Source organism: Pungitius pungitius, chromosome 17 (genome assembly GCF_949316345.1).
Source record: "Pungitius pungitius chromosome 17, fPunPun2.1, whole genome shotgun sequence".
NCBI classification, from domain to species: domain Eukaryota; kingdom Metazoa; phylum Chordata; class Actinopteri; order Perciformes; family Gasterosteidae; genus Pungitius; species Pungitius pungitius.
In genome coordinates, this window is record NC_084916.1 from 480,099 (window position 1) to 504,403 (window position 24,305).

Sequence of the window (24,305 nt, forward strand, 5' to 3'; positions counted from 1 at the left end):
TGTATCCTCAGAATCATGTGACCGTGGTGTAGTTCATTTGTAGCCTCCCATTAGCTTATTTGTTAAACAAACCTGCAGATTGTGGTTAACTGGTTTTCTGCAGAGCTTTAAAAAAGAGCCTTTTGCCGTTTGTCAAAGGAAGCCGTGCAATGCTAACGTTCACTTTGGCCTTCTGAAAACACACCATGCGCACAGCACTGATCAGTTAAGCAGTCCTACTTAAAGCTTTCATCGGCCATAGTTAATCATGAATTTAGACAATACATTTGACAAATGCAAAGACCACAAATTACCAGACAAATGTATCCACTCAGTCCCCCATTGCTCTTTTAGGCGTATAGCAGGACGGAGATGAGGCAACATGACAATGGAGTCACAATAACTTGTATGTGCATGAAGTAATGTTCATAGCAGGCTTCAGACAACGCATTGTTGTGCTCAATCTTCATGGTTTCCCCTACAATTATACGGCAAGAAAGTCTGGAATTAAAAGAATTCAGAGCGATGTTCACTTTGTTTGTTCAGTATCAATATTGAACGCCGTCATGTCCACTTTACACCCACTTTGACGGCCCTTCTGGGTCACCAGCAGTGGGCCATGCAGGCGTGATGGGATGAATGGTCCTTAAGATATTTTAAAGACACAGACAAAATGTCTTTGCTCTGCAGCTATGTAACGTGACTTATTTCAATGGGCAAATAAACCCTACACACCTGTTGAATGTCCGTGATATCCAGTGCAACCAGAGATCCAATATGCCCGCCACAGGCAGTGAGTGGTGATCGTAGCTCACATATTTGTCCAAGCTTAATCTGACCTTTTAAGGCGTTTATTTCTCCCTCTTTACAAGCATTAAAACGCGCTGCGAGGTGCGGGCTTCCATCCACACAGCGCTGACCCCCTGCTGTTTGACACAGAATGACATGAGAGCAGCGAGCTTTTTCTTCTGTCCGTTCCGGTCCGCCGGCCTGTCGAATCGGGCCCGGATGCAAGGTCCATGTTGGTGTCATGGTGGTGTTGGTCCGTCACCAACACTGCAGACAACTCGGCCAGTCGGGCACCGAGCTGCGCTTGCTGTCCAGGTGGCTGGCTGACTGTGCCTGTTGTGTTTTATAGTACCAATTGTTAACTGGGCCAAACCGCTACTGGTGTACAAATGTATACACAGGCCATTATGTCCATGCATATGCAGAAGTTCCCTTAATTTGAAGCATTGCAGAGACTGTTGCAGAGTTTTGATCTTCATGCCTTTCCATAAGTCATGTTTGCAGCCTTGATATTTTCCCAGTAGCAATGAAAAACATTTTATCGCACTTTTTTAAATGTTAAGGACCCCTAATTCTCCCCCAATCAGCGTGTTTATTTCTTTCGAAATACAACCTTTCTCTGTCCATCAGTAATCCTTTAATCCTTTTTTTTAAACTCAACTGGAGACCCATCCAACCATGACCATTTGTCTCGCCCCAGGAAATGTGCATTATGCTGCATTGGGGTACATCTGTTTCTCGCCGTGATAATATAATGGCCTCTTGTCATCCTGGGTGAATGGACAATGCATCTCCAGGTGAGGCAGGTGTTCCTCGCTGCAGCCATCACAGCCTCTTAAGGTGACGTGTCATCACCGAAGCGGTGCCATCGGAAAAAATAAATCCCCCTCCGCTCACCTGCCGCCTCTTGCGCGCTCGGTTCTATTTGGCGAGGGCCCCGAAAAGCGATAATCGCGGCCATGCACCACTGCTTCCCATCATCAGTGTCATTTACCCACATTTGTCTTTGCGTTTTTCCTTTTCCCTCCTCGCTGTCTTTCTTCCATCTCGTCTCCCTTTAATTGTCTTTGTCTTCTTTTGTCCCTGTTCAGGCAGCATTGCCTCTGCTCCCCGTGTCTCATTATTAGCTCATTCTTTTCTCGCCCTCTCTTCTCTTCTTACCCTTTCTCACTCCATCATTTCCTCCACGTTAGTGGGGGGGGGGAAAGCCGAGAGCCACTCTCAAGACCAATCTTCATTATCCGACTCCTTCATTTTATCCTCTAATAACCCATTCAACTCCACTCGCTTAATCTCTATGTTTACCCCCTCCCAGCACACGCACACACGCACACACGCACAAACGCCTGCACACCCTTCCATAATCTATAATTGAATCCTCTCAAACCCAGGAGAGGTGCGTTTTTTGACACGGCATTTCTTAGTAACATCAACACACCGTAGCACTGCCTCCCTCCCCTCCTCTAACCCTGTGCCCCGTGCTACCAAAGTTGTAACAGTAATTCCACGCTTTCTCTCTGCTCACATTTAATTAGCTGTACCAGTATCGCACTGACTTGTGTGTCTCGACAAAGGGAGTGGAGGCCGGGGGGGCAGTGGGATGGAGGCGCTTGTGGTGGCACCACTGGAACACGTGCCTCTGAATAGACAACGCAAGGCTGCACGCCACCTTTGGCCCCGGTTGAGTGACAGTGTTTTCTGTGGAACACGGCAGCTTGAACAGCAGCTTTTAAAAGTATAAAAAATCAATGTATTTAACGTAACGTAAGCCGTAGCGCAGCAGCCACATTGTGCATGAAACAAAAGAAGCAAAGACTTGAAGTGGAACTGTTTATGGAAACAGTGAGTGAACAGCCAGTTTTCACACAATTACTGCGAATGCAGTCTAATAAAACAACCAATACTTTGTGACCTTTTATAATTCATGCAAGATTGTTGTATTATATTTTTTGCTTAAATAAGTTTTACTAGTTTACAATTGGGAACTAAAGCAAAGCCTCCTCAGCGAGTGTCCTAGGTAATGATGTGCCTGAGATTGTTTTTGTGGTGTGGGGTGAAAAATACATATGTACACCAGAACGGATCAAAGTTGGTTTCCAGTGCATGTGAGATTAAAACCAGCCCATTTCCTCGAGACACACATTTTTGAATTGGGCTTTAGTCCTGTTGGCATCTGAATGGTAATTAGGTCACCGCATCTACTTTCTGGCAACATCCCCCACATCAGCATATCGCAGCCGCTGTTGGGTGAGATTTCTTGATAATCTCCATCTCTCACTGCTTCTCTATAGTGTTGTTTCCTAATGTGTGTGCACGCTCACAACTTTACCATTCAGTTTGTTTTTAAATGTTAATGTGTACACTGCTCTACCGGCCTGAAGCAGGGCTTGTTTACGAGACTTTGCTGTCTGAGCCACACGTCTCCTCATCAGCGGTCTGTTCCACATCTGCTGTGATCATGGCACTGCTTTTCAAAGATGGACAAAATATGAGCCTTTTAAATTCTGCATTACACTGTTTGCTTCTCAAACCCTTTGAAATATGATCGGATTATTCTAGTTAACTACAAAGCATAACATTAGTATGCTCTCCTCAAAACCAACCAAAGCGGCAGATTAGTATTGCTGATTCATTGTAAAGCACACTGCATGTAAATTTGTAAATCCCCAAACAAAATGACTCGTCAGAACTCACTTGTTTGAATTTCGTCTGTTCCAACAATCCTTCAGAGGCGTGGAATTTTTACCGCTTTAAAATTAAATCATGTTGTGTAAGGCTGCTTGGAATTTATAGGAAAGTCATAATTTCTGTGATGGCATCGCCTACAAACTATTGAAGTTTTCATTTAAATGGATCATATTATTTTATATTTAACTCAAAAAGGGACTGAATTCGACTCCTTAGCGGTTCGCTCTGTTATTTAGCGATTGTAGAGATTGTGATTAGAAAACATTGATTCCAATCTCCAGTAGGCATAATTTCACTCCGCGTTGAAGTAAAGCCCCGGACCAGATCTTTTTTTACTCATTTATCTGAAGGAGAAAGCCATGACGTTATCGCCTGTGCTGTTCTTGTCCTTGATGCACAAACTGTGGGTCTACATGTCTGTTGATGCTGACGCAGTACACCAATGTGTTCATAACGACCTGCTGTGACTCCCTTGTAGGTGAAGTCGGTGAAGACGGGCTCCGTGTTCTGGGCCATCGGCTGTTGTCTCTCCTACTTCTACATGGTGAGAAGAGCACACACACACACACACACACACACACACACACTAACCACAGCTACATTTGACTAAGGATTGTAATTTAACATTATTTCCATATTTATATTTTTATTCAACTTTTTCTTTAATGTGAAAGACGTTTAATTCAGAACTCGAGCTGAACACAGGAACCTTTATGCACCACTGAGGACAAATGTAGGCATTGAGAATCTGTATTGTCATTGCTGCAGGAAAGGATTTGTGATTTCACACCTTTTCTCTAATTTGAATGTATTGAAACTGTCTTTTGCAAAGAGTGGAAACAGAATTTTTCTCTACAAATCTCTCCTAACATTGCTACTGGGAAGCTAATGGTCAGGCATCATTGTCCTGTGTCCAGCTTTGACATGGCAAGGAAAAAGAGGAGGAGCAGTTTCAGGCAGTGTTGTCTGCATTATTTATGAATTCAGGCTTTTTTTCCAGGGGATTGATGAGATAAAAAAGGCGATCTGTGCTCACTTCCTTAGCAAAAGATGTTGTGTCTGTGTGTTAGGGAGAGGAAGTGCCAGCTTCTTGCTCACTGCAAGCTAAGTCTCCGGCCGGCCTTGAGACAGATATCAAATTACACAGATTACCGAAAACCAGCCTCATCGATCACACAGGGCCACAGCGTCCGGGGGGGGGCGGTGCGTGAATTGGGGGAGACTAACAGCATGCGATGCAAAACAGAATGGAGACAAAAGGGCAGGGAGAGGTGTGGAAAGATAAGCAAGGGAACAGGATGGAGTGGACAGCGATAAGACGGAGAATATGTTGTGGTGAGAAGCAACGGGCATATTGAGCCACCAGGCTCCGATCTCCTTATTACACTTTCTCTCCATGACGAGCCCTCTCCTCGGCAATTTTGACGTTACTCTGTACTGTAGCCAGAGCCCACCCAGCCGCATGTAACCCCCCGTCCGCCCGCACTGCCCCCTTTTGGTCCTGCACACAAAGTACTGCATCCGCTCCTTGACCGATCCCCCCTCTGTTTTTATCACCATAATCCGTCACTTAGATCAGGGTATAGCCATGGCCACGTTTCCCCATGGGGCTTAATTGAATGTGACACTTGTGAAGCAGATGTGGAGACGAGAGATTTCCTGCCATGGATATTTGCATAATCAGAGGGGAGAGGACAGAGAAGGGCAAGATTAAGATGAGGATCAGGGCAGCAGGACTTAACTGACACACAGCAGCCACAGGAACTTTTTGGGTAACTGCGTCATCTTCCTTTCATCCCTCCAGGGGGGAGGGGGGTGTGGGTGAGGGGTGGAGCGAGTGTAAAGAAATGGAGGACAAAGCAAAAGTCGATCCATTGCACTGCTCTTTTCCTAAGCTTTGGTTTACTTCTCCCCAAATCCTCCACTTAAGCAGAACAACCTGCAACATCAGGGCAAAGGCTTCATTAAGTATTGATGAAGTGCCTCGAAAGCAAAGCGCCTCCGGTCACTTTGTCTAGCTTCTTAGCCATGCTAGCGGCGTAACTCGAGGAATAACCGAACCGGTTTGTTCGCCACTTTGACCCAGCCTGAATTGGATGGATATTGCACAGATGTTCGTAGTCCCCAGAGTTCGATCCTTCTGTCCATGCCATCGCTAATTAAATGTCTCCAATGGAATATCCCAACATCTGCTTGATGAACCGGCACGCTTCTCACCCACATTCATTTTCCCCAGAAGATGTGCCATAACCGTTTTTGTGATTTTAGTGGCAACATGAGCCATTTGAGGTTTAAATGAAATGAGCTTTTAAATGGATGTTCCCCCTAAGAAGGAATTGGAAGAAGTTGTTGATCGTTCATTGGAGTTAACAGACTCGTCTCCTAAGGGGCGGAGCCGTGACACGGATACAGGAAACGGGCCGTCAGTGGCTGTTGAACCTGACTCATCGTAGTCTTACTAAAGTCACTACTGCTTTTGGAGAGGCTTTAGTTCCTAAATATGCACATAAACTAAAGAGCATTTTCATAAATGGATTCAACGAGCGCACATGGCTCGGGTGGCAGACACCTGTGCACACAAATGTGTGTGCACACACACACACATGCACACTTACAATAAACCCCTTCTTCCTGTTGCATGCTGTGTTTGCTATATCCTCTTCTCAGCAGCCCCGCGGCCATCAGATGAGCCCGGCATGAAATGCAGAGAGCGATAACCGCTTAAAGAGTTTTTCTGATTCCTGCCCTCAACTGTTCACCTCTGGCTCGGGGCAAAGGGCTGGCTGTTAGATCCACAATTTCAAAAGGAGCCTGTGCACACGCACACACACACAGCTATGGTTTTTGTCTCTGGCATTCATCACAGCGTTCTCCTCTAATGTGGCCAGATGGCAAATATCTCTCCTCCCTTTCTTCGGGTTGATTGTGCGCTCTGCAGGTGTGATGCAAACACTCGAAATCTGCAATCAAGTTGCATTGTTGAGTTTATAGAATAGAAGCTGCTGATTACCGCCTTCATGTTGCTTTGAAGGTACTGCATTTACCCATGTGACTTATGACTGCTGGTGCTAAAGATGAATCCCACTAAAGAAGTGAACTACAAGTCATCTAACTGTAGCACAATAGTAGATAACTATCCATTTATTATTTAGATACACACACGTTATTTTCACCAGGGCGGTTGGGATGGTGTTTGTGAAATAACACATGCCATTAATGCACAAACATGATGAATTCCCAATCCTTCACGAGTAGGAGATGAAGGGGGATGTGTCGCCCGTCTTATTCAGCTTTGACAATTTGAATTTCATGTTTAAATATATATATATATATCATTATTCAGTTGTCATAGGTGCTCAGTAGAAATTGGCATATTTGTAGTTGTGTAAACTGAGGTTGTTTTTGTTACATATTGAAGTTCCAGATCACATGACACCAATTGGCCGTCACCATCTGAGTAAACAGATGCAAACAACCAACAGATTAAGTGCACCAGCATTCAATACAGAATCTGTTTGGGTTCTTCTTTCCCTCTCTGCCTTAATATAATCTATCAAGGTTTAAAAAAAAAAAAAAAGATGAAGTAGGCATTTCTCACTTTTCGCAGAAGTGCGATGACTCGGACCGAGGAGGCGCCACCCGCCGCAAATAATGGATCATCAAACAGTCTGCAACGCTTGCAAAGCCTTCTGTTTAATGCTGTTTCCCTTTTGAACGTCCTATCTTTCCTCTTCTCTTTACTCTCCCCTCTGTCTGGTGCTCTTACTGCTTCCATTTGGCCTTTTCTCTTGTCAAATGTTGGCAATTCAACATTTTAATCAGTCAGTGATGTTTTTGTGGAATTGTGTTGCAGCCCTCATACCCAGCGTTAGCAGACCTTAAAAAATGGTTGAGGTATAATTTTAGTGGAGCTTACTGCAGCATTGAACACCTACACAATGATTTTCTATTTTTTTTATAGATTTCATATACGTAAGCTTTTTTTGCTCTGTACTAATTTCTCATAGTAAAGAGGCAGTAAGATAAGTAGAAGTTTTATGTTATTGAATAAAAAATAAAATAATGAAAAGGTCTGGATTGCTTCATCTCCACAAAGCCAATCTTTTCCTGTGAGGTGTTCAGTGATTCACACTCTGCTCTTGTCATTGATATGAAAACATTGTTTTATATAGATAGAATTATACTATTTCCAGAGTTATTTCCCCCCACAGCTTTGTATATAAATAACATATATATATATATATATATAATTTTTGTCTTTTCATGGGTGCTGATAAAGCTATTATTCTGTATTTCGTTGAACGTTATGGTAAAACCCAAAGCCAGACAACTCCAGCTGCATGACAATGCATCTCCAGCGCTCTTAAGTTAGCAAATTGCATTTTTCCTATAATCCAACTCTTTTCAAATGTATTTTAGTAGCTGTTGGCAGCAATGTTGGGGACCCCGCTGTGTCCCGGCAGGACTTCAGGTTTCCATTAATGTCCCGTCAATGTGGAAACCTGACATCCTCGCTGCAAAGCTGATTTGTAACATTTTAACAGGAAACTCTTGCCTCAGCGAAGTTACCTTTTAGAAAAATGGAATGATGGATAATAGGTGTCTGTTAAAGAAGGACGACTGTTTTAGGGAGCGGAGGTTGTCTCAGCAGGCCGACTGACTGTGTCTCTGTGTTCTAGGTGTCGGCATGGGGAGGTTACGTGTTCATCATCAACCTGATTCCTCTGCATGTGTTTGTGCTGATGCTGATGCAGCGCTATAGCAGAAGAGTCTACATTGGTAAGCCACACACACACAAACGCTTTTAATTGTGTCTGAAATGGATACTGACTGTGTTTTCAGATCCTCCTCTAGAATAGTTGTGTTTGAGAGGAACAAAGACCCCACCACTCCTCCTTCCTATGCGTCTCTTGACATGGTTGCTAAAGCATTTGAGCTTGTTTCAGGGTCAAATGCAGTCCCGCCTACGCTCACCCCTCCCACCGTACGCATTCTCACCACCTGCTACCTGATCTCTCTGTAGATGTTCTTTTTATGATTTTATGACCGGCTTATTATTCCATCAAACACCATGCAGCAGCTCCAGCACGTTATCAGTTGCCTCCCAGAGCAGGAGCGCAATCATTCAAGCTCTCCACACATTCGTCATCAGCTTAGCCGCGAACAGGCTCTGCTGCTGTGGTCAAGAAAAATGAAAGCACGCCAAGTTTCTTCTACACACGATTAGATGCTGTAACCGCAAAGCATCATCTTTGAAAATGATTTGTGGCTTTGACCTAGCTGGGTCATCTCCAAACCGCACTTCACCAATGACGTTTTACTTGACAGTGGCGGCTGGTGGGTGAAATGGAAATGACCTCCTGCCATCATTTGTTGACAGAAAGGTTCCTTCTTTACATCTCTGTCCAGGTGTCTCTGATTCACTACGGAGGAACATTCAGAAAAGAGAAAAAAGGGACAATGCCTCGCAGTCTATGTTCCCTCACAATTCAGCTTTCTCGGTCTCGAGTCAATAGCATATGCGTGAAAAAGATAGCTGGAGGCGCTCACAACTACTTCAAAAATGAGGCCCACTCTTCAGGAAGAGTATGAAATCTTAATTAAGCCGGTGTGTCTGCCAATCGGTTCCCCCCAGCTAAGAAGGTGGGAGTTGCACAGTTCTCAGCGCAGTCGTCTCCCTGCAGCACCGAGCCAGCTCCCTATTTCTTAGCGAAATGACATTAGATCAGGTATTCTGTATTTACTCCCTCTGAAGTGTGACAGTGAAATGAATAGACTTTAAATGCCTCTGTTGAGGCTGATTCTCTCAGTAGGGCCCAAACTGGAGGAGTGGAGCAGAATAGTTTCAATGGTGCATGGTTTATTTTTAGATTTTTAGTTTTATTTTGCGTAGGATCTATTATGTCTCTCATTCTCTTTTCTCTCTCCAGCTTACAGCACTTTTTACATCGTGGGTCTTGTACTGTCGATGCAGATCCCCTTTGTCGGCTTCCAGCCAATCAGGACCAGCGAGCACATGGCTGCTGCCGGTAAGTCGCCCCGCCCTCTGAGCCTTCGAGGCAGCTGATTCTGCGTTCTTCTTGGGAGACCAACTTACCTTCTAGAAAAGTTTCCACCTAAATCGAGTGCAGCGATGAATTCAGCAGTTTTTGAAAGATGTGGCTGGGTTATTTTCAAGTAATGACTCAATCATAACTCATCAAAGCCTGAGCTTCTGGCGTGTACGTGACTGCAGAGTGCTCAGATTTACTGTCTTAGTTAGCGCTCTTCAGACTGATTTCCCATGAATCCTGCCGACCACTAAAGAAGGAATAGTCAGGTGTGTGAGCAGTCCCATTGGATGTAGGGGTTTAGGGTTGATATCAGACTGCTATTCATCAGGTGGCCAGAAACCAGAGTAATGCTGCTGTGGCAGTTCCTTGCCACCAAATCGCCTAATTAGTGTACAATATACATGTTGTGTTTACAACTTGTTACTCTGCCAACAACAAAAAATCAATTACGCAGGTTCAATGCTACAATTGTCTCTTAAACACAGACTTGCTACAAAGCCCCTTAAATCACAGGGCAGTTGATTGTAACACTGATTCTTATTTAAAGATACATCAGGTAACGTGGACCGACTTTGGTTTCATGCAAAGATGTTACAATGCTGCGGTTGATGTTTTAAAGGTGTGACTTTACACGAGGCGCTTCGCTCGCTATCCAAAGCCCCCCCCCCCCCCCCCCCCCCCCCCGGTTCCGGCGATGCACCCTTGTAGTTTGTTTGGCTGCAGCAGGAACTGATTCCACCTGCTCTGGCGCCGGTAGTCACGCTCTGACCCTCTCACAATATATCCACGCTATGGAATCAAGTAAGCAAGCCGTCAGTACGGGTCAAGCGCTCAAAGTGCTTTTCTTCTTGGCTCGTGGGTAGTTTATTAAAGCTCGTTCTGCTCACGCCCATCTGCTGCCTGACAGCCCGGACGGCTGCGTATGTGCACGCCCGGTCCTCGCGTTCGCCTACATCCAGATTGGAAGAAGACCGTCTTTGGCAGCTTTATGAAGCCGAGCAGCACCTTTTGAAAATTCTCTCAACGCTGTAGCAGGCGTACGTTGAAGTGCGCCTGTTTTCCTGAGAGTCTACAACACAAACAGAAATGTGAGAGGCTTTGAGAGAATGCACCACAGGGAGAAAAAACAAAAACTTTCTTGAGTTTTTTTTTTTTAATGTCACTTGGGTAGCAGCTGCTTAGAACATCTGGTGGTGGCATCCAGGGAGCCCAGTGGGAGACGGGAAGAGAGTGACAGAGCCGTGGACCCGTCGGTGCCGTCGAGACGTCGGGCCCTGAGGCAGACAGGGTGACACAGAATGACAAACACCTTATCGCTTAGTGGCTCTACAGATGACAGACACGGGGAAATGGGTGAGACCTGCTGCGGGCGCTGGAGGAGCAAGACGATGTAACAAGATCTGAATAAGGGCAGGTGGAGATGAAACCGGACCCTAACCTCTTAAAAAAGAGCAAGTAGTGATCTGGAGGGAACAAGAAGGACTTATTCACACAAATCTTTCATGCAAATATGCCGCCCCACAGTATTTGTCTTTAAAAACTGCAGGAAAAGCTGGAGGGGCTACAGCACACATGTGGAGAAGCAGCGCTGGGTGCCCTGCGGTAGACAACATGGACTGTGGGCCTCCTCAAACAGGCAGCAGCGCGAGTTCCCTTTGTGCGTTTGCTCATTCTTTGGTTTGTGTCTGCTGCTGCGTTCCAGGTGTGTTTGCACTTCTCCAGGCCTACGCCTTCCTGCAGTACCTGAAGGACCGGCTGACCAGACAGGAATTCCAGACACTTTTCCTCCTCGGAGTGTCTCTTGCTGCCGGCGTGGTCTTCCTCACCGTCATCTATCTCACTTACACAGGTTTGTGTGTCTGCTCACGTAGACGCTTACATACATGTCGACCATTGTTTTAGTGTCTCTTTATTGTCCTCGTAAGTAGAGCTGAAACTGTTTATTCCTTGGTTTACAGGTTTATAGTTTATGCATAAGAATCAACTAGGTCACTTATCTTTTTGGCTTTCAGCTTCACAATTTTGAGTATTTGCTGCCTTTTTCTGTGTAGTCAATTTGGCCTCAATGAATAAAAATATGTTCCGGGTTAAATTATAAAGAGGGATAATCATTTGTTGCCATGAGCGATCGTATTGTAGACCGTTAAGTCACTACTATGCCGCAGCGTTTTCCCTCAATAGTGGACCATTTTCAAACATCGTTACCAAAATATGGCCATTTCAACAAAAAACACATCTAGTATACCCTTTTTCACATGATATAATATCAATTCTTTATATTATTTTCATACTCTATCCACCCCATCTTTTGTGTTGATTTGAACACTTGCATTTGGCTTGGTCAAAAAACAGCCTCTTGTGGAAGGATCAGTTGACTAGATTTTCGTAGTGACGATCGGAATCTGGGATTCCAGCCATTTTAAATTTGGTTGTCTTTATCCAGCCAACCATTTCCCATTGTGTATACACTATTACGTGCTGTTCTAACCTCTAGGCCTCCCCAGCGAGCCGACTATCAGGAAATTAGAGCCCGAAGGCAAATCAAACATAAACTGATGGCAGGGATGGCAGTAGAAGAACAGTTGCTGCTCTCATCACTCAAGTGGTGTTTGTGGTCGGCCTGCTTGACCCTGATGCTGCAGCCCCTTGACCTTTGTCCTTTGTTTTTCTCCATTACTTTTAGCTCAGCCTGCGTCAAGACCTTTCTAATGTTGCCTCACTATTTATTGATTTTCACTTGTCTCCTGTTAAAGTGTTGAGATTATAGATGACACCGCCTATAGCTCTTTTTTTTCTTATTTTGTGGTTGATCTCAAGAAAGCTGGTGTAGTTTGTGTGTTCACCCCCCTCCCCACACCTGTTATGAACCTTATCAAAGCCTGACTGTGATGACTGTCACATATTGGCTTTCTCACCTTGATTCAACAATCTGTCACTCCAAATTATGTAAACACGGCAGTGTCTTCTGCCCATTTCAAAGGGATGGTGGCACGTTAGCTTAACGGCCCGCCCACTTTAGGACCCATTTGGCCTCGTGTGGATGCAGCATCCCGCCATGAGCAGCCGGGCGTCTGGTAAAGGCTGCGTCGGCCAGCTGGAGGCGGCAGCGGGTGTCGATGACTGTTTGGGGATATGCCCAGTCAACGTGCCAGTGACACTGCACATGTCCTCCTCTGTTCTGTCACACTTCATCTCATATGACTCTGTGCAGCAGGCCAGCCGGGTGGCTTTTATCCTCTGGATGAAAAAGTATTCATTGGTTTAATCGGTGTCATCCTAAAAATCGACTCAAAACATCTTTCACATTTAATGCCCTTTTCATATATTTTTCTTCCCTTTTTGGGTTCAGCTCTTTGTGACATCTTAATTTAAAAGTGCCCTTATTTTTCTGTTTCATGTGGATTTGTCATTAATATTAAAAACATTTGCCACAACTGCTCTTAAAGAGCTTCAAAGGGCCCCATAAAGCTGCACGTTGGTGCAAACATGTCACAAGAGTTGAAATACGAGGCCACAGCGTGCTTTTTCTTTTTTTTGCTGCGCTCAAACAGGAAGTGTGTGAGAGGTGGGGAGAGCCCCCAGGCAACAGTTGAGAGCTGAAATGTATTCCACATCAAAGCTTTACCAAAATAAGACATTCGTACGCGTGCTTAAAATGCCCTCTGCGCTCTAATTTGCAACTTAAATGGTTTCAGTTAAATTTATAAACAAGTCAATTCAAGTAATTAGTCGGCATCAATAGAATATATTTTCAGCATTGAGACGTTTGCTTTGGTTTTTCTGTGTGAAATTGATCTTGCAAATCTGAATTACGTTTCTCTTGTGTCCCAGCAGAAGAATAAATGTGCCATTAAATAGCATTTATGCATCTGTCAATTTATAGGTGACAGAGTATAGTATATAGAATATATAAATATAGATTGTTTTATTTTTTGGGATTGTTTGCCAGTGTGCTGTCTATTTAGAATTGAGAGAATTTCGCATATTGTTCAAAGGAAATCACACCCTGTTTTAGCAGAATGCAGCGTTCCTTGTGGATCGGGGCGCAGTGGGAGATCCGGAAAATGTTCTAAAAGCCCCACACACAACTGCAGCAAAGCAAAGAGCAATCCGATATAAATAAAATTGTAATATATTTTCCCGTAACCAGTAACAAGCTGAATCGCACCTCGACATAAACTCAACAAACTGCAGCAATGGTCGTATTCCACATGTATTGATCGTGCTCTCTGTCCTTAGGATACATCGCGCCGTGGAGTGGTCGTTTCTACTCTCTCTGGGACACTGGGTAAGCCCCCCCCCCCCCCCCCATGGAACCCTTGTTCAGTGGAGGTTGTGTTGCCCTCCTGCACCAGGAGGCTGTTTAACGGTTGTCTTTCTCACACCTTGTGTTCTCCAAATGCTCTGCAACGTGTTTGATGTTTTAGCAACCAATCAATTCTCCACCCTGTTTGCTGACTGGAGCATTATGGGATATTTTCTTTCTCCCCTCCCATGTTCCTCTGGAGACTCGTACTAATTCCTAAATGGGCTGTGTGTTTTTCCCTTTCCCAGCTGTAATCACTTCAGTGTGAAATAGTCAAAATTGCAGAGAAAGTGCAGCGTAAAATCCTGTAATGAATAAAGGCTGAACACATAGATCAGAAAAACATTAGTCTTATGAGTGCTGAATGAGTTCATATTTTACCACGAGCGTGCCAGGGAGGTAGATCATTTCCCCCCCCTTCGTAACTCCAGAGTTAATCAGGAGGATCTAATGTATAATTCATCGCAACGCGCTCAACCCAACATGAAATTGACATCCCGCCTGTCGCTCCTCTTCTCCTTCCGGTCTCCAGCTATGCCAAGATCCACATCCCCATCATCGCGTCGGTGTCGGAGCACCAGCCAACGACGTGGGTCTCCTTCTTCTTCGACCTGCACATCCTGGTCTGCACGTTCCCCGCGGGCCTCTGGTTCTGCATCAAGAACGTCAACGATGAACGAGTGTTTGGTAGGAGTCTTTGTTTTGAATCTAAAGTTTAAGAAGAAAATGCTCTCAAGGCTTTAAATTTAATTTTGGCCCCTCCAGTTACATGTGAACACCGAGCAATCCTAAATGTTTATGCCAACACAATTGATCATTTACATTTTTATTCATGTTAGATTTTATTTTTGTGCTGATTGGTTCTGGAGTTTCATGTCCATATCAAACCCATTTCTTATCAGTTTTACTGGTATTTGCCTTTAATCCTTGATTGTCACGGCCATTTATCTGCTTTAAGTTGTGATAAAAATGCACTAAACGGTGTGTATTAAAGTCAAATAGAGACTCTAGTAATCAGGACTCCTTCCCTGGATCTGAATGTTTGCCTCCACATGCAGGATTCATCCTAATCATCATAATTATGACCACATCTGGCTTTGCCTATGACTGAAAGAGATATAAATATATATATATATATATATATATATACACAGACCAAGATCAAGGGCAGAGAACCTTTTTGAGCGACTTTTTCTCGTTTCTCCCTCAGACTTAATCAGCCAATTAGAGCGATTGATTAGCCGTGCACCTGTTGAGCCGGGTCGCCCCTTTTCAAGGACGGAAAGGCGCCGGCGCCGCTCTCTGCGTCGAGGGCTGGACCTCTTACCAGCACGGAGCGACCATGTTTTTCATGTCTTTATCTCGTCCACACACAAATCCTTGACATGGCGTCGTTCTCCTGGTCTGACCGCAGTCGGCTTTGTTCTCACGCTCTCGCCTCTCCGTGTTCCCTGCAGTGGCCCTGTACGCCATCAGCGCGGTCTACTTCGCCGGCGTGATGGTGCGCCTGATGCTCACCCTGACGCCGGTGGTGTGCATGCTCTCTGCGGTGGCCTTCTCCAGCGTCTTCGAGCACTACATGGGAGACGACACCAAGAGGGAGAAGCCGCCCGCCGAGGACAGCAGCGACGAGGACGACAAAAGGAATTCTGGGAATCTTTACGACAAGGTCAAGACAGAGTGGTTGTAGAACTTTCCACCGAATAAGAAACCCTCGCCGGCTTCAAAGAGCATCTGCGTCTTTGTCGGCTTCCCCCACCCCCCACCCCCCACCCCCCACCAGCGCAGTAAACTGTACTTCAGCTGCAGCTGTTTGATGCTGTTCATGATTTGAGCTGCCTCAGTTTGTTGGAGTGTTGATCCGACTTCCGTCTTTGTCTGTTTCCGCCTGCCTCTTAATCGCATCCTTTCATGCGTTGCCCACAAACAGCCGTCTTTGAAAAGTGTTGCTGAGATGTGAGATTTCAGCGAGTGAAATTAACAAAACAGACACGTTCAAGCCAGTTTTTAAAGAACTAGATGTGACTGCGTCCGTCTGTGCTGATGATGGACATTTTGATTTACTGGCGGGCTTTGCTGTTGCTACGAGCTGTATACAAATTACCCACAATGCAATGGAAATTCTGACCTGGATTGTTGGTAAAGAAAGCAGGTGGCAAATGTCTGAATGTGTTGTAGAGGAATGGAAGTCTGCAGCTGATTTAAGTTTAAAAAGAATGACGGTTCTGCAAAGGTCAGAAATAGATTTGAGACAATTTAATGTATATGTAATTATTAATATCAATGTAAAACATTCTGTACGATTTATGCAGTGAAAACCCAACAAGTTCATTTTAAGACAGACATGCAACCATCTTTACATCGATCAATGTGATCAATTTCCTCATGTTAATGGAAAGTTCAGTTAAAGACCTTTTATCCGTTAACTTACAACAGTAGTATTAGATTGTCAGCCTTATTTAAATGAATGCTTTACATAACGCAACAAAGCCCATTAGACCTTTGTCACACATGAAAGCGATCCACATATCAACAAGTACGACTTTAGTGTCTTGGTTGGATTGGCGTTTGTGACCTATAGTTTTGACCCTCATTCCAATGGTATGATGCGTTAAATATAAGGGAAATAGTGTTATTCTCATTTTTCTCCACAGTTTTACAGCAAGTAATTGGAAGGAAGGAATACGTTCACATTATTAACATTATTCACATTTCTTCCTTTTTCAAACCTAAACAATTCTCAGGTCAGAGTGTGAATATTCACAGTACAGAAAACGACAGGAAGACGTATCACACTTTCCCAGTTGGTTCATTAAATGAACTAATTGTCTTTGTCCTCTCCTTCACAATAGTGTTTGTCTCCCCCCACAGGCCGGTAAGGTGCGCAAACACGTGTCTGAGCAGGAGAAGGCTGAAGAAGGCCTGGGGCCCAACATCAAGTCCATCGTCACCATGCTCATGCTGATGCTGCTGATGATGTTTGCTGTCCACTGCACCTGGGTCACCAGCAACGCCTACTCCAGTCCCAGTGTGGTGCTGGCCTCATACAACCACGACGGGTACACACACACACACACACACACACACACACACACACACACACACACACACACACACACACACACACACACACACTTACTTCAGCTGTGATGTCACAGAAGATGTTAGTGGTTCACAGTAATGCGTAACAGTGAGCGGACAAAGGGAAGGCATGAATATTTCAAGGTGTTTGTGGCAATACTGATACGTGAAAGCTTTTAATATGATTGGCTAACTTATTGTTCCTACAGTCATCAATCTGGATTTACAAAAAAGGATATTTGATTACCTTTTTTTATTGTCTTTAAGCATCAGGGTGTGCATATTGAAGGCAAGTCCTCATAATATATTAATGGAACCGTGGCGGTTTTCAGATGATGGTTTGAGTTGTGCTGCTGGGAGCAGTGGAGCCACATACACACCCAAGCATGACATACACTCACACACACGGATGCATCACGAGTAGCTTCCCCCCAACTAATGGTTTGCTAGGCCTTGCTCCTCTAGGTAAACTTAGGACCATAGCGTGTGTTTATTTAAACCCCTGATCTGGTTATGCACGGATGCTCCATCTTCAGCTGCTGGTGACCTTCTGATTCAAAGTCTTGACAGAAATGTCAACAGTGAAACCTGTCCACCCCGTTTTCCCTGTTAGGACGCGCAACATCCTGGATGACTTCAGGGAGGCCTACTATTGGCTGAGGCAGAATACGGACGAGCACGCCCGCGTCATGTCCTGGTGGGACTACGGCTACCAGATAGCCGGCATGGCCAACAGGACCACGCTAGTCGATAACAACACGTGGAACAACAGTCACATCGCACTGGTGAGCCTCCTGATGCAGAGGCAGGTTTCTTCTAGAACAGCAAGCTCGACAGTGAATTTCATTCATAATGCTGTAAACCTCCTTCCAACAAGCCAGACAATCTTCTTTGCTTGAACTTTATCATTTAATTGACACTCTAGAAGTGCTGTCGGATTGTGGGTCTGATTTGTTTTTTCCTGTTTCTAATGTTCTAGTCTTTTAGTTAAGTCTGTAAAAGCCCCCTAGCTTCTATCTGTCCACCGCAAATGTAATTACAGATGAAGCAACGTGACGTCTGGTGCTATATTAAAGCAGGAAATCCAGTGTGACTTGTCAATGTGCACGGCGGTTTCTAGGTGGGGAAAGCCATGTCTTCCAATGAGAGCGCAGCCTACACCATCATGAGGTCGCTGGATGTGGACTACGTGCTGATCATCTTCGGAGGAGTTATCGGCTACTCGGGAGACGATATAAACAAGTTCCTGTGGATGGTGAGGATCGCCGAGGGAGAGCACCCAAAGGACATCAGGGTGAGTGAGAGACCTGTCCGTCACCACAGTGAAAATCCATGTGTCCTCGTCACTCTGAACATCCCAACCCTTCAGTGGAGACGTCCTACGTGTGTGTCAGCTAACAGGCCATCACACCAGCTCTGTATGTGCACTTATGTGCACTAGTTCCACCTCAACACATTCATGTTTCTGATTTGATTTAACAAATCATCTATAATGAGGTCACCTAAAGAATATGGTTCACGTAATTGTTTAATAATTTGGGAAATACATTAATAATTAGCTTTCTTGACATGAGTTTGTAGAGAGGATTGATTGAACTATGTCTGTGAGGCAAATATGAAGATATTGTCTGCTAATGGTTCTTAGCTTAGTGACTAGCAACACATGTGAAAACAGAAGTTTTTATTAAAATAATTGATTGATAATTGTCTTATTTCTATGCACTGTGAGCCTCATGATAGATAAATGATGTTACCATGGACTCTTTTCCTGGACCTCCCTCCCTCCTTTAAACTCATCCTTGTGTTCTTCAGGAGAGCGACTACTTCACCCCTCAGGGAGAGTTCAGGGTGGATAAGGCCGGATCACCAACTCTGCTCAACTGCCTTATGTACAAGATGTCCTACTACCGATTTGGTGAAATGCAGGTGAGATTTCCAATCAATGACTGTTTTGTTCTCTGACTCTGTAACATTGCTGAAAACTATAAATATCCAGGTCTCCAAATCAGGCAGAGGCTACAGAGAAACTAAGCATTGAATTACAGCTTTGTGCAAAGATCACAAAGTAACTGCCATCCGTAGAAGGAAAGAAAAGGTACAGTTTTCTTCACAGAGAATAAGGAGCCCTGAAGGTGCACATCTTCTTGCTGCTGTACTGTAGAAACAGGATTTAAGGAGGTGCCTTGGGGAGCCCCTGAGGATTGGAGCGTTTGGTGGGAGTAGGCGGGATTACTGGAACCTTTCAAATATTCCACAGCTACTTCTGGCAGGTAGCAGAGGAGAGATGAGGGGGGGTCCTTTTTGCCAGGTGCTCACAGACCTGCTGCTGCCCGCCAACAGCTCCGCAGAGACGGGAGAATCAGGGGCTCCCAGCCCCGTATCCAAGGGACGGACTGAGGCACAGGAGGTAGAGCAGGTTTACAACAACAGGATGTGACGAGGGGAAATGGGCTTGAATGGCATCAGGAAGACGATCAGTAGATAGTAGAGGATCCAGTTTGTAGTAGTGAGGGGAGATTAGAGATGTCGGGTGATGCTGACAAAGCACAATACTGTACAGAATAATAAAAAGGAAATGTCTCCAGACCCAGAGGAAGTAAACTGTTGTGATTAATGATGATAATTTAATATGCAGCTCGCTGTGTCCTCCAAAGCAGGCAGAGTGCACACGATTGATCGTTAATCTGGTGCCAGTCTGGAGAGCGAGTCCAGCTGCTGCCCTGTGGGGTCAATCCTTTCATCTAACTGAAAAATACTAAGATATTTTAAGAAATTCTAAGTTGACATAAACCAATATCACCCAGGTTGTTTTTGAGTGTGTACGCTGGTGACTCCCTTTGTCTTTTCTGACCTTCGGATAACGTTTTATCCACGACAACCTTCTCCGTCTCCCAGCTGGACTTCCGGACGCCTCCCGGCTTCGACCGCACGCGCAACGCCGAGATCGGCAACAAGGACATCAAGTTCAAGCACCTGGAGGAGGCCTTCACCTCCGAGCACTGGCTGGTGAGGATCTACAAGGTGAAGAACCTGGACAACAGGGAGCCGCTGGACCACAAGCTCCGCAGCGTAGCGCCCAGGCAGAAGTACACCTCCAAAAAGGTAACGGGGTGCTCACTGTGTGCAGAGGGTTCTTGTTGCCTTGCAGCTTCAGTAAAGACTTTATTACCATGTTTATTTTGGTCTTGGAGACAGAAGTACTGGCTTTTCTCTAAATGAAGACCAAAAACGTGCATGTTATAGTAACCATAGTAACCGGCGGTACAGTGAATGTCCTCAAATGCATATCTTTCACTGTGGTGGTAAACGACTAAGTATAAGTATATCCTCCAATAGAAGTTTAGGCGAGTTTCTTAGTATTCATTCGTCAGTCTTTAGATGCAGAGCATCTGGTTGTTGCCAGGAGTGATGAGCAAGCGCAATTAAAGTTTAATGCAAGATGATCATCATCATTTGAGAGGATCCATGTATTTTTCTCTCTTTAAGCAGACTGCCAAGAGGAAGCGAGGACACATCAAGAACAAGCTTTCCCTGAGGAAAGGCAAGAAACTACAAAAGAAATAATGGCGACGATGAACTAGCAAAACCAACCTCTAAGAACCAATGAAGAAGAACCCAAGGGCTGTTTATCTGGCACTTGGTCTCATGCGCTTCTCATTAGAGCGCCCCAGTGTGGTGAGGAAGTGTCATATCTGGCTAGCTCCAGAACAGTTTCATCTTGAGGGCCGTTGTCCTGCTTAATTTCCCCCTTGTTTGTTTTCCTTGTTTTTTAGCTTGTTGTTTTTTTACTTGGTACTTGAATGTGTGGCGAGGGATGGGGCTGCTCTGCTTGGTTCAATGTGTGGTGTGTTTAATTAACTGATCATCAGTGAGGCCATCGTGGGTGTGAGGAGACAGTGGAACGGGGGGGGGGGGGGGGGGGGGCGGCGGCGGCTAAGAAGGCTAGGAACTTTTGCACCAAAGACCCATCTCCCTGACGCGTGGACAGAGGAACCTTTTTATCAGCCTCTCCTTTGTCTGCCTTCTGCCCCACCTTTTTTTTATTTCCCAAAAAGATCTTTTAGAAAAAAAATTGGCCTAATATGTAAATATGTTATGTAAAGAATTAGTCGATATGATAATATATTGGATTATTGTGGTGGTTTTTAAAAATGCAGTTATCACTTCTTTTCAACGACAGCAAATGCAATAATTCTTGTACAGGGGGGCCTGAGATTTAGTTGGAAGAATGAATGTGAATTTTTACAACGCCCCCCTCCAGCCCCCTCCTCCTTAATAAATGCCATCGATTGTACACTTGTGCTTCAGAAGGGAGCAAGAGGTGTGCACAAAGATGTGGCGTCCCTTCCTGCAGGGGGCGCTCTGTGCCTCATCTCTGCTTCATGTCCGGCACGTCTGGGGGGGGGGGGGGGGGTACTCGAGCACTGATACTGACCATTGTAGAGACAACTGAAGGAAAGAGGAAGAAATCTCCGACCATCTTTATTTTAGAGCTGTGTCCCAATTCCGCTGAAGACAAACAGCTGTTGAGTGTGTGGCCTTTTCCTTTTCTGTCCGTACGCATGTTAGATGTGATGTGACATCGTTTGTAGTGTTCTGATAAAGGTATTGAAAACATTTTTTGTTATAGATTTATCCGTAGATTCTTTACATTATTATTTAGTTAATAAAATGTTGCAAAAAGTTTAAAAGAAACAAACAAAGAGCAAATACTCAGTTTTAATAGCAATTGATTTTTGGTATTTCTCGTTAAAAATAGATTAAACAACAATTACATTTGAATGAATGAAGTTAAGTGGGTTTTTCTAAATAATCTTCCATTTGTTTTTGCAGTTGGGACACAGTTCTGTTGAGCCGTAACCTTTGACCTCTGGTTTTATGGGCACTGCACTGTTCGTTCGTCTGGGTTCTCCAGATGTTCCTGTATGTGCGGTAACTTTCATCCAGCTGATGGGTCACATTTTAAAAAATGGAATCTTTTCCCCCTTTGACCTTCTCTGGAACCTGACTGTCCCGCTTGTTGAGAGAAGAGAAGTCGGACCAAGCCTTAATGTGATGTACAGTTTGTTGCCCTCACGGTTCCTTTACTAAGTTCATCATTTCTTAGTAGCTCAGTGCCGTCTGTCCTTCACTGTTATCCCTCCTTCAAAGTTTACATTTCTACTTTGTTCTGTTCTGTTCCATCTTTAAATATACACTTTAATGACAACGCGTGTGTTGAATTTGTTATTTTGAACTAAAATGCTCGATGTTCATATTCTTCCTGCGTAATCTGGTTTTTGAGCACAAAGCCAACCACTTGATGGCAGCATCAGCCTCCGGATGAAGACTCCTCCTCACTGAGTGTAGGCAAACTTCCACTAGAACAGAAGGTGCTGATGAATGTGGTAAAGTCCTTAATGTGTTTTTCAATAAAGCTACACTGCTGTCAATGGCATATTTGCTACGTTGGTGTTCAACAGGGATTTGGTCTTTTATTACTTTTACAACGATGATGTCACCTCGGCGCATTTATTAAAACAAAATGATCTCCAACAACTTCCTGCTTTGTCTGGTGGGAGGAGGTAATATGACGTTCAGAACAGCACGAGGAGACATAAAGGGTTTTTTTATTAGTGGACAATCCCTCCTTCATCCACCATTAAACTAAAAAGTGTCCATTAGTCTTGTCTGCTTTGTTGTATTTAGTTGAAGGCTCGGCCACCACAGTATTGTGACCCAAATGCATCTGCTTGATTATTTGATTGTTCCACTGTCATCACCACGGGGGGCCAAAGGCGAAGTATTAACATCGACTGCCTAATTGCGCCATCAGACAAGAGCATTTTGGTACAAACAAACCAGTGAGTAATGGCTTGAGTAGCTGAATAAGAGGTAGTAATGGAGGTGGCAAATGATTAAAGTACTAACAAGAGACGTGTGTCAGTAGAAGATGGAAAAGTAGCATAATATTGAAAATGTGCCCCAATACATTCATAGTGCAGACAAAACAATCCGCATCTTTCCTTCCTAGTCAATTACTCTACTGAATAATATACAAACAACTTGATGAAATACATTTGTTTAACTTGAGTATGTCTTTAGAGAACTAACTTCATGGGTAAAAGCCATAAAAGTGCTTTTATAAACCACTCATTTACAGCTACAGTAGCATTAGGGAACGGGAATAAATCAATTCTGACGCTTTACAAACTAAAAGCTTGAAAGAAAAGGCAAAACTGCATTACTGTGCATGTGCAAAGGCATTGGCAAGGTGAAAAATAGAAATACTCTACTTTGAATAGTAATACTATTAACCGTATGCAAAAAAATCTACTTTTGTCCCCGGAGCTCTGGTTCTAACAGTGGAGATGGCTTTGGCACCTTGATTGTTTCCTCTTTGTCTTGTGAGTCTGTCGGCTGTCAGGTGGACTTCCACAGCGGGCTGTTGTAGATCCAACTGTCTCCCTGCACCAGGGGAAGGCTTTTATTGGGGTGAACCCTTTGAGCATGACAACACACGTTTCCTAAATCATTGCAGTTATCACATGATTAAAAAACCACCAGCATCTGCTCTCATATCAGACAATTCAGTTAAGCTATTTATTAGCTGCCAAAATATATAATATACACTCACCGGCCACTTTATTAGGTACACCTGTCCAACTGCTCGTTAACACTTAATTTCTAACCCAGCCAATGACATGGCGGCAACTCAGTGCATTTAGGCATGTAGACATTGTCAAGACAATCTCCTGCAGTTCAAACCGAGCATCAGTATGGGGAAGAAAGGTGATTTGAGTGACTTTGAACGTGGCATGATTGTTGGTGCCAGAAGGGCTGGTCTGAGTATTTCAGAAACTGCTAATCTACTAGGATTTTCACGCACAACCATCTCTAGGGTTTACAGAGAATGGTCCGAAAAAGAAAAAACATCCAGTGAGCGGCAGTTCTGTGGGTGGAAATGCCTTGTTGATGCCAGAGGTCAGAGGAGAATGGCCAGACTGGTTCGAGCTGATAGAAGGGCAACAGTGACTCAAATAACCACCCGTTACAACCAAGGTGGGCATAAGAGCATCTCTGAACGCACAGTACGTCCAACTTTGAGGCAGATGGGCTACAGCAGCAGAAGACCACACCGGGTGCCACTCCTTTCAGCTAAGAACAGGAAACTGAGGCTACAATTTGCACAAGCTCATCGAAATTGGACAATAGAAGATTGGAAAAACGTTGCCTGGTCTGATGAGTCTCGATTTCTGCTGCGACATTCGGATGGTAGGGTCAGAATTTGGCGTCTACAACATGAAAGCATGGATCCATCCTGCCTTGTATCAACGGTTCAGGCTGGTGGTGGTGGTGTCATGGTGTGGGTAATATTTTCTTGGCACTCTTTGGGCCCCTTGGTACCAATTGAGCATCGTTGCAACGCC

General features: G+C 44.5%; 2 protein-coding genes across 6 annotated transcripts in view; one reads left to right on the forward strand and one right to left on the reverse strand.

Moving 5' to 3' along the window:
• LOC119219693 (dolichyl-diphosphooligosaccharide--protein glycosyltransferase subunit STT3B) overlaps positions 1-20,808 on the forward strand; it is a 53,748-nt gene extending 32,940 nt beyond the window's left edge. The window contains exons 4-16 of one of the 2 annotated variants that reach the window (XM_037475034.2): positions 3,935-4,000; positions 8,136-8,235; positions 9,387-9,485; positions 11,212-11,358; positions 13,749-13,797; positions 14,348-14,502; positions 15,273-15,484; positions 16,687-16,874; positions 17,510-17,681; positions 18,017-18,190; positions 18,709-18,822; positions 19,792-19,998; positions 20,383-20,808. In XM_037475034.2, the coding sequence (XP_037330931.1) occupies positions 3,935-4,000; positions 8,136-8,235; positions 9,387-9,485; positions 11,212-11,358; positions 13,749-13,797; positions 14,348-14,502; positions 15,273-15,484; positions 16,687-16,874; positions 17,510-17,681; positions 18,017-18,190; positions 18,709-18,822; positions 19,792-19,998; positions 20,383-20,460 (1,761 nt within the window). In that variant the 3' untranslated portion in view covers positions 20,461-20,808. The remainder of the gene's footprint in view (positions 1-3,934; positions 4,001-8,135; positions 8,236-9,386; positions 9,486-11,211; positions 11,359-13,748; positions 13,798-14,347; positions 14,503-15,272; positions 15,485-16,686; positions 16,875-17,509; positions 17,682-18,016; positions 18,191-18,708; positions 18,823-19,791; positions 19,999-20,382) is intronic. The other variant, XM_037475035.2, reaches the window with a different exon arrangement.
• LOC119219694 (oxysterol-binding protein-related protein 10) overlaps positions 19,973-24,305 on the reverse strand; it is a 51,446-nt gene continuing 47,113 nt past the window's right edge. For 2 of the 4 annotated variants that reach the window (XM_037475037.2, XM_037475040.2), the window contains exon 13: positions 21,640-23,343. In XM_037475037.2, coding sequence (XP_037330934.2) covers positions 23,299-23,343 — 45 coding nt within the window. In that variant the 3' untranslated portion in view covers positions 21,640-23,298. Of the gene's footprint in view, positions 20,108-21,639; positions 23,378-24,305 lie in introns of those variants that run through there. The other 2 variants (XM_062558435.1, XM_037475038.2) reach the window with 2 other exon arrangements.